This window comes from Cucumis melo, chromosome 2, assembly GCF_025177605.1.
Source record: "Cucumis melo cultivar AY chromosome 2, USDA_Cmelo_AY_1.0, whole genome shotgun sequence".
NCBI lineage: Eukaryota > Viridiplantae > Streptophyta > Magnoliopsida > Cucurbitales > Cucurbitaceae > Cucumis > Cucumis melo.
The window spans coordinates 17,471,972-17,482,114 of NC_066858.1; the positions used below are offsets into that span (position 1 = coordinate 17,471,972).

At 34.7% G+C, this 10,143-nt stretch overlaps 1 protein-coding gene across 1 annotated transcript; it reads right to left on the bottom strand.

The window, feature by feature from the left end:
• Window positions 1-3,286: 3,286 nt before the first annotated feature.
• On the bottom strand, window positions 3,287-6,881 carry LOC103501546 (aldehyde dehydrogenase family 2 member C4). Its single transcript, XM_008465154.2, has 9 exons — window positions 6,589-6,881; window positions 6,362-6,504; window positions 5,190-5,573; window positions 4,894-4,983; window positions 4,450-4,623; window positions 4,241-4,378; window positions 4,033-4,170; window positions 3,858-3,919; window positions 3,287-3,767 (listed from the first exon to the last, which is right to left on the bottom strand). Exons 1-9 carry the CDS (start codon window positions 6,707-6,709, stop codon window positions 3,494-3,496), a joined length of 1,524 nt encoding a protein of 507 aa, XP_008463376.2. The 5' UTR covers window positions 6,710-6,881; the 3' UTR covers window positions 3,287-3,493.
• Between the last annotated feature and the right edge of the window lie 3,262 nt (window positions 6,882-10,143).

The window sequence follows — 10,143 nt, forward strand, 5'->3', positions numbered from 1 at the left end:
GAAGGGGAAGCTGAGTCCACGCTTCGTAGGGCCGTTCGAGATACTGGAGCGGATTGGCCCCGTGGCTTATCGCTTGGCGCTACCCCCATCCCTTGCTGCAGTGCACGACGTATTTCATATCTCCATGCTGAGGAAATATGTCGCAGACCCAACACACGTGGTGGACTTCGAGCCACTACAGTTTAGCGAGAACTTGAGCTACGAGGAGCAGCCTGTCGAGGTCTTGGCAAGAGAGGTCAAGAAGCTTCGCAGTCGAGAAATCCCACTGGTCAAGATCCTTTGGCAGAACCATGGAGTGGAAGAGGCCACGTGGGAGAAAGAAGAGGACATGAGAGCCCAGTACCCCGAGCTGTTCGAGGATTAGAACTTTCGAGGACGAAAGTTTTCTAAGGAGGGGAGATTGTAACGCCCCGCCAAATTTGTCTTCCCTTTTTATCGTCTTAAGAGTAAAATTCTTGAAATTTCTTTCGAATTGAGGAAATTTTTACTTGTGATTAATGAAGATTTAGAGATTTTTGTGGGTGATTTAATTTGTTAAGTTGGTTGTTATTTGGACTAAAGTAGGAAGAAAAAAAAAAGGGGGGATAAAAGAAATAATATTTATGTTTTTTATTTAGTATTAATTCTTTTATAAAAGGGGGCTTTGGAAAGCGTGTAGTTCACCTCTTCCCCAAGAAGTGAAAAAAAAAAAAAAGAAGAAAACCCTAAATCCCATTCTCCCCCGCCGCCGCCGCCGCTAGTCAACCGCCGTAGGTCACCACGCCGGTCTCCCAGCAGCGTCGAAGATCGGTCCACGTCGAGCCGCCGCGCGCCAAGGATCGAAGCCGCCGCACGCCAAGGATCGAAGCCGCCTTCAGTCGGGAGTCGCAAGCCGAAGCCGAAGCCCATCGCGTCTGCAAGCCGAATCGTGGCGGCCAGCCGAAGCCGAATCGCGTCGCTTCGTTTCGACGCCGAGCAGCCCCCGTCCGCAGCCGCCGAGCGAAGCCGCATTTAAGCCGGACCACCGCAACCCGTCGCGCAACCCGAGTCCGGAAGTCAGCGTCACTCTGCGCGAAGATCAGACCCGACCGAAGACCCGCTCCGCGACCCGAGCCAACGCGCGCCGTATTCCGGAAACCGACCCGCGCCCGCGTGCACCCGCGTGTGAGCCGCGCCGCGCGCTTCTGCGTAGCCGAGCCGCGTCTCCCTCCTGTTGCAAGCCGAGCCGCACGCGTAGTTCCTGTCCAAGCTGAGCCGCGCCTGTCTGCACCGCGAGCCGAGCCGATCTCCAGCCTCCAAGCCGAGCCGGTTCCTGCCCTATTTTCCAGCCGAGCCGCCAAGCTTATTTTGGCTCCTCCCACCTATTTTTGGTAAATTAAGTATTTATTTTGGGCATTTCCCCAATACGACCCAATGTTTTGGGCGCTAAATAATTTAATTTGGACTAAATTAAATTATTTTTCCTAAGGAACGTCTTGGACCGAGTAACTGCTGCAGCGGGAGATTTTCTTCAGTAGGGGCTCAACCACTGCAACCTTTTCTGGGGTAAGTTATTTCAACCGAGTTTTAACCGTTAGCCGTTGGTGACTTATTTACGAACTTTGGCGTTATTAAATATTTAGGATCCCGTTGCTTGGAAAGCACACGTGTCTTGCGGTTAGGACTCGTCGAGTGAATCTCCAGGTAAGAGATTCTACTACTAGTTTCATGTTTGAAGTATGAGACTGTGTATGCCCTATGTTGCATATTGAGGATTTGACAGTATGATGCCTGAAATAAACGCTAGTATGATGCAAATGACGATATAGTTGTGCTATAGCCTGTTATGTGTGGCAAGATCCATTATGCTTACGACGAATGTCGGGACGGAGAATGTAGAAATGATTATGTGACATGTTATATGCTGATGCCATGTGTATGTATACTGCAATTAGGGTACCTGTTAGCTTGATTCTGTTAGAGTCGTACCTGCATGGGTGTCCTTCGGGATCACCACCTATTGAGGACTGTGTGGTCCGACGGGACGCCAGTCTAGCATGATATAGACATGACTCGAGTGACTCGACGGGGTCCTCGCATCCCGACTGTCCTAGGTGTCCCCGGGCACCGAAGACCAGAGTTACGTTCCTACGGGAGCGCATGATTGCACGTGTTCGGGAACGTGCCAGAGATTGGGTACCAGTTATCAGGACTCTAACAGGAAGTTAACAGGCACCTAGTGGGACTAGTAGTGGGTCCCTTACTGAGTATTTTTATACTCATTCTCTCCATTTTATGTTTTCAGGTAGAGGACGAGGCAAGGGCAAGGGCAAACTGGCGAGCGACCCGAAGTGAGACCGAGGAGGGCCATAGGGACTACCGCTTCCGCTTATTTCTTATTTCAGATTTTAGCATTTGAGTTTGAGTACTTTTTTTATTTTTCACTATCTTTTATGTAGATAGGGCCCGAGTAGGATTTCAGAACGTTTTTACATTTTTGCACGACTACCTTGTTTATGCTTTTATAAATGAATTTCTTGAACCGTATGCTTTTAATAAAATTTTATGACTTAAACCACTTGTTCTATATTGAGTAATGACTTCGATTCAGTATAAGGAGTTGGGTCGTTACAAAAACAATATAAAAAAAAATAAGAAAAACGAAAAGAAAAATGTCGGCCAGAAAACCGAGTGATAACATGGTGGAGATTCTAGATCAATCGAGCTAAGAATACAAACAAAACAAAATATGTTGCTGAGATTGGAGATTGGAGGTCCTTCGCAATGTTCACATCGTGAGTGACTGCCTGCTGTTACAGCCACCATGCCATTAATTGTTTGGGACCCGGCCCTTCTATCACTAATTGCATTTTCGACTATATATTATTTGCCATCTATTTATTTGTCTAATCTTTATTTGTAACGTCACAAATGTTTCTCTCTCTTTCTCTCTCTCTTCTTTTTTTTTTTTTTTTTTTTTTTTTTAATTTTAATTTTATCTTAATGTGATACATGAAAATGATTTGTATCGTGATATCTGTTCATTTCTATTTGTTTTATCGATGAATACATAAGTCTATATATAGTAATTATGGTTGGATTAACAGATGAGACTAAAATAACCTTTTTTTTTCTTGACACAGCCATTACATTTTCCCTTTTCAATTGGTTCTGAGTTGTTTGTTGGTTGTTTCATTCCATCTTTTGTTCTTACATTGTAAGGACACAATTCATTTTATCAGATAAATCAACATAAATTGTTCATTACATTCTATAATATTTTATTTTATCTAATAAGTATTGTCCAAATAAATACGTTAAAAACATCTGCACAAAATCATAATTTTATTAAATATAAAATGTAACACTTTTATATGTTCTAAGGATATTTCTAGAAGAAAATCATTAAATTTGTAGCCGTAAATAATTTACACATATATCTATAAAAAGACAAACGTGCATTATTAGTAAATACAAAGAAAAAGGAACAAGAAAAAATTATAACAGTATGGTCGTTGTCCATACACAGAATAGATCAAAGCCAAGGAGTGTTAACCAATGGAGTCACAACAGACTTAGTTTGAAGATACTTGTTAATTGCGTGCATTCCAGAGTCCCTTCCAAACCCACTCTCCTTATAGCCTCCAAATGGGCAGCTTGGATCAAAAGCAAAGTAACAATTTATCCAAATCGTACCCGCTCGGATCGATCTTGACACCGTGTTTGCTATGTCTAAACTATTGGTCACTATCCCAGCTGCTAGCCCATACTTGGTATTGTTTGCACTCCTTATTCCATCTTCAATTGTCCTATCACACAGAACAAATCTCAGAGTGTTAAGTTGATAGATTAGCGTGTGTGAATTTAATCTTGAATTGGTATACAGATTTTGATGTTACTTGAATTTAATGACGGAGAGAACCGGTCCGAATATTTCATCTTGAGCAATCAGTGAGTCTTCCTGAGGATTACAGTTAACTAATTAACATAAAGTCTAGTGAGATAGATAATTAATAATAAATAAATGATGTAGAAAAACAGAGGATCTTATGAACTAAAGGGCAGCCGGCAGACCTCGACATCTGTAAAGATTGTGGGTTCAATGTAATAGCCCACATTGCCTATACGGTTGCCCCCAGTTACCAATGTCGCTCCTTCTCTTTTACCGTGTTCTATGTATTTCAAAATCTTATCCATTTGCTTTTTATCCACCTGCATTTTTTTTTCAATTAGTTTCATTTGGGAATTTGATTCTTTTATGTAAAACTTCTACCCTTATTACCTGGGGTCCATATTTAACTTTTGGATCAAAAGGGTCTCCTACAAGCCAAGATTTTGCTTTTTCAGTTATCTTTTTCACAAACTCGTCATAGATTCCTTCTTGAACTAAAACTCGGGAGCCAGCCACACAAATTTCTCCCTGTACAAGTATAACGTTTTAAGATTCAAGTCAATTATAGATATGTTTGGAAGTGATTGTTTTTAATATACCTTATTGTAAAAGATGGCAAGGAGAGCTAGATCAGTGGCTTTTTGGAGATCGGCATCATTAAAGATCAAAAGTGGTGATTTGCCTCCTAATTCTAAGGACACTTGCTTCAGATTACTGGCACTTGCTGCCTGCATTATCAATCTTCCCACTTTGGTTGATCCTGTGAAGCTCACCTGAAAAGTTCAATACAACATCAATTAATTAATCTAAGTCGTCGTAACACTATCTCTCCTTTCCACACGTTTAGTTAGAAAAAATTACATTAGCCAATATAATATAATATAATATAATATAATATAAAAGAACTGAACATGGTAAAATTTAAATCAAACTTTTAAAAGTCTAATTGTAATAGATGCTTTAGATTGTTAATAAAAATATAGGAGTGATAAATATATTTAAAACGTTGTATATAGTAAATTCTTATGGAATATAATAGTTACCTTGTCAATGTCCATGTGGTTGGCAATGCTTGAACCTGCTGTCGACCCATATCCAGTCACAACGTTGAGTACTCCATCGGGTATACCAGCCTTTTAAAATATAAATACGTCCAAAATAAATATTAAATTCATAAGACAAAATATATATATATATATATATATAATAATGATAGTAAAATACACTTTGAGAGAAACCATATGATTGGACTAGAAAAGTCCACATGTGCTACCTAAACATCACAAAATACTACTATTATGAAAAAAAAACCAAAAAGACATGTAGGACAAAAACGGACCAGTTTAGCAAGATGTGCGTAAAAGAGTGCGGAGAGAGGCGTTTGTTCGGCGGGCTTGACGATCATGGTGCAACCGGCGGCTAAGGCCGGGCTGACTTTAAGCCAGAACATGGTGGTCGGAAAATTCCAGGGTATGATGTGTCCCACCACTCCAATGGGTTCCATTAACGTGTAACCGTGAAGCGGTTTTGCCATTTTCAACACCTCCCCGTGGAATTTGTCCGCTGCACCTGCGTAGTACCTTAGTGTATTTGCAGCTCCCGGTATATCCACGATCTTTCCTAACAGAAACGATTTTCCAGCGTCTATTGTATCCAACGCTGCCAGTTCCTCCATGTGTTCATCTATCAATCCCGCTAGTTTCGTCATAATCCTCCCTCTCTCCTGCACGTAATTACCGAAAATTCCAAAACATTCATTTTCCTTTCTATTAACTATTATCACCGGAGTTAAAAAAAAAAAAAAAAGTGAAAAAGGAAAAAAGCCAAGATAAATCATTCTGATATTTTTTCTAATTTAGACTAATTAGAATTTTTAATTCAGTTTTTTCGGTACAAAATGGATGGGAAATTCGACTTTGTAGCAACTTACTTGGTTGCTTTAAATGTGTCGATTTAAACTGGAGAACAACTTAGTTCAGCTGAATTCTATATAGTGATTAATGATTAGTAATTGCATAGTTAAAAAATTTAACTCCAGTTTCTATTAAAGAAAAAACTGTGCAAATCATTAGTTTCTATAATATGGCTGTCATTGTCAGACGGTTTCTCATTAATGGGGTTGAAGTAATGTCCAACATGAATTAACCGATTAAATTACGCCGACTTATAATGATTCTCACCGATAAAAGCTCATTTCTTGCCTTCTCACAAATACGTGAGGAAACTTTATGTACCGACTTTTCAAATTTTTAATTATCCCTCAAAATTAAATTATACGTTTCTATAAATACTTACAGTAGAATTATAAACACCTTTTCATACATTATAAAAAAGGAAAAAGTCAAATCTAACTTTTCGTCTTTGTTTTCCCTTTTTCTTCTGTGTACAAAATCCTAGCATTTAAAGTGTAGTAAAAAAAAAAAAAAGGAAAAAGAAGATAGAGCTATTAATTAGTAGTATTGAAAAAAGGGAATAAATTAAATAAAAAGGAGGAAAAATAGAAATACATACGGCGCCGGACATGCGGGGCCAAGGGCCATGGTCAAAGGCTTGACGGGCGGCTTTCACGGCGAGATCAACATCTTCTTTGTCACCGGCGGCAACCGTGGCAATAACTTCCTCAGTCCTCGGATCTATGGTATCAAAAGTTTTTCCTGTTCAACAAAATCAAAAACAATTTTGTAAATTGGTATCAATTTAAATTTCTGAGAGAGCGATATAAATAAACTCAATAATACCTGAAACGGAATCAACGAACTGTCCATTGATGAAGAGTTTAGTGAATTTGATTTGAGGTATATTGAGATGAGAATCAGATTTTTTTCCATTGGAGTGAGTATGACTATTATTATGGTCCATGGTGGGGGGAGGGAAGAAGTGATGAGAGGTTTTAAATATTGTGAACGGGAAAAAAGAAGTTTTAGAGGAGAGGGTGAGTTTGCATTTTTTTGAGAGAAAAAAGGGTAAAGAGAAAGGGGATTTTATAGGGGAAAATTTAGCACCGCTAGCTGTGGAACATGAAGTCCAACGTCTATACGTTCCTCGTGTGTGGATTACTTTCATTTAAATAAATTTCAACGTCCACTTTAATTATTAATTATTATTGTTATCATTATTATTATTTTTTTATGAAAAACAGAAACAAAAACAACAAAACACAAAACCTCTCATTTTCATCAACGTAGCTACTCATTATTTTGGGTTTGTTAGTTCATCTTACGTGACTATATTGAAAATTGGCTACAATTACTAATTTTATATGATTAATTAGTAATACGTGCATTCTACAATTAAATTTATCAAATTTGTATAAATATCCTATTATCAATTTGTATATTCAAACATAGTAGAATCTCATATCGTGTGATCTCATATTACCATAACATATATAATTTCTATTAACATGAAAATGAAAGTGAACACACACAAGATAATATTAGCCATATACATTCTAAATATTAGATGACTTTATTATTTAAATTAATAATTAAAAAAAACATATATAACAACCATGCTAATCTAACGTGGTTAATTTGAAAATGTGTAAATTAAAATCATGCACTATATTTCACATCTCAAAGATGAATAATTTCATTTTAACAAACTTTCAACGACAACCAAATTGAAATTTTGACTTGATTCCGTCATTTCAAAACTTAGTTAACATTAGAATTTCTTTATTTATTTCTTATTAACTCTTCTAGACTCACCACTTTTTAACAACCTCATAATACACATTTTTTTCAAATTTAGTATCATTAAATTGTTCTTAATTTGTCATAATTGATCACTTCTTGATCTTAAACCCTTCTCCACTTTGCTCTAACTGAAATTGAAAAACATAAATTAACAAAATATCATTTTAATGTTTAACTTTATCACGATGAAAAAGAGAAAAGTTAGGAAATAAGAGAGTATACCTGATAAACTTCCATTTTTCTTCACTTCCATGGTTGTATTTAATTTTTCTTTGTAGTTTTCTACCAATTTGAAGGTTGCAAGCTAATAAGACGCTAAAAAAAAATTCTTAAAAAGAATGCTCTAGTGTGAATTCTTCCATAATTCTATGCACGTGTATACCCAATTGTTCGATGTTGTTCTATGTTATTTGATTTTGATTGAATCCAATGATCTATTTATAGATGTGATTTGATCGAGGTTGAAATCTGGTCAGGTTATTGTTTTACTTGTAATAAGAATAAATGATTTTGTAAATTGATTCTTGAGTAACGTAATTTATTCATTAATTTGCTTTAGTTAAATGCAATAATAAATGGTTATAACATTAATTATCAATTAAATTTAAAAGTCATTCCAACTACTTTAAAAATTCAGAAAACTACATAAAATTATTTGTATTAATTGTTTAGAAATAAAATTATGGAAGAAACCTTTTCACGTACTTATTATTGAATGACAAAATTACCATCAAGTGAACTATGAGAAAAAAAAGATTTTTTTTGAATAAAAAGAAATGTTGACTTTACATAGTTATAGCTAGAAGTTGTATCGAAAAATGTTATAACGAAATAGTTAAAATACTACAGAACCTTTTATTATTGGTATAAGACCATTATATAAAATAACTTGAAAATACCTATGGAACTCGAAAGGATTGAAACCCTAGTTTGTCAAAACATATATACATCTCTCATTAATGCAAAAATATTGCTATGCATTCTTGAAAAAAATTGAGAGAAAAAATACAAAAAAAAAAAAGAATAATGAATTAAAATTTTCGAAAAAATTAGTAAAGAATAACTCTTTATATAGCTAGGACTCGGAGGGATTACATAACTGTTGAAATTCATGTATTAAATATAATGAAATGTAAAATCATTAATTATATAATTAATATTTGAAAATTCAAACCAACAAAACTTCCTTTCTACTTCTTTCTATCTCTTTTATTTATATTACTCATTCATGGAAATGTTGTATTATTTAAAAATCTAATTACATGTAATTTACTTATTAAACAAATAAACATTATCATTTTCTTAAAATAAAAATTTTAAGGCATACATTTGCATGTCTTTTTTACTTTTAAGAATCTATTTATGTAAATTCATAATAAATAAACAATAAGAACTTAGAATGCTTGGGATAATTTTTATTGTTATTTTCATAGAAATAGTAAATAATTGTAAATAATTAGTAGTTAGTAGTCTTGAATAATGGAAAAGGAATCGCACTTAGTTTATGAAAAAACAATCAAGTATTAATTATTTAAAATAAATCTTTGAAAAAAAAAAGATAAAAGTAATTAACTATTAATTATTTGTTGGATATTGAGAAAGTAAATGTGGTGGTAATATTTAATATTCAATTCTTCCAATAATTAATTATAAATATTATAAAATGAAATGAAAATAACAATTATAATAAAACCAAAGTTGTAACTAAGTAAATTCAACATTTAAAAATAACACTATGGAGAAAGGAACTGAAGTAGGAAAGGAAAACCTAATAAATTTCTCAAATAATATATTATTTATTAAAATTTATCAAAATAAATGATAAAATAAGATACAAACTAAAAAACTTTATCATTATTGATGGACTAATCTCTAGATTTTATCAGTGCCTTCTATTGTTTTATTTCCATAGAGATAATTGATTCATATATAAGTAAAGAGGGAGGAAGTTGAAACCAACTAAGAAAGAATCGTGTTTTAATTCATCCAATAATTCTCGACATAAACTTCTCAAATTTAAAATAAAAAAATAATAATAAAAGACATTAATGTTTTCAACCTGAAAGAAAATTTCAATAGCAAAACCCATGATTGATATTTAATAACTCATTATTCACTAAAAGCCTATTATTTTATATTTAATAACCATTACTCGTTAAAAATGTAACGACCCAACTCCTTGTACTAAGTCGAAGCCATTACTATTTAAAAAGGATAAATAAATTTGTAAAGTTTTTAAAAAATAGAATAAGACAAAACCTCAAATTTTCATTAAAAAAAACATAATCAAGGGAAATAGGAAATAAGTATAAAATAAAGTCTTAACTCGGGCTCTATCTAGTTTTAAAGAAATAAAATAACCAATAAAGAATGAACTGAAAATGCAATACTAAAATCCGAATTTTGGCATAAGCGGAAGCAAGCATCTATGGTCCGCCACGATCACTTCTGGTCACTCGCCAGCTTGTCCTTGTTCTTACCTCTACCTCTGCCTGAAAAAAATGGAAATGGAAAGAGTGAGCATAAAAATACTCAGTAAGGGACCCACTATTAGTCCTACTAGATGCCTGTTAACTTTATATTAGAGTCTTGAAA

Bases quoted from the DNA above. Each gene is read 5' to 3' on its own strand.
- LOC103501546 (XM_008465154.2), bottom strand. From the start codon at position 6,709: ATGGACCATAATAATAGTCATACTCACTCCAATGGAAAAAAATCTGAT. The intron at 4,379-4,449 runs GTATATTAAAAA...ATACTTGTACAG, and splicing joins TTGCCATCTTTTACAATAAG to GGAGAAATTTGTGTGGCTGG. The intron at 4,171-4,240 runs GTAATAAGGGTA...AAAAAAATGCAG, and splicing joins AAGTTAAATATGGACCCCAG to GTGGATAAAAAGCAAATGGA.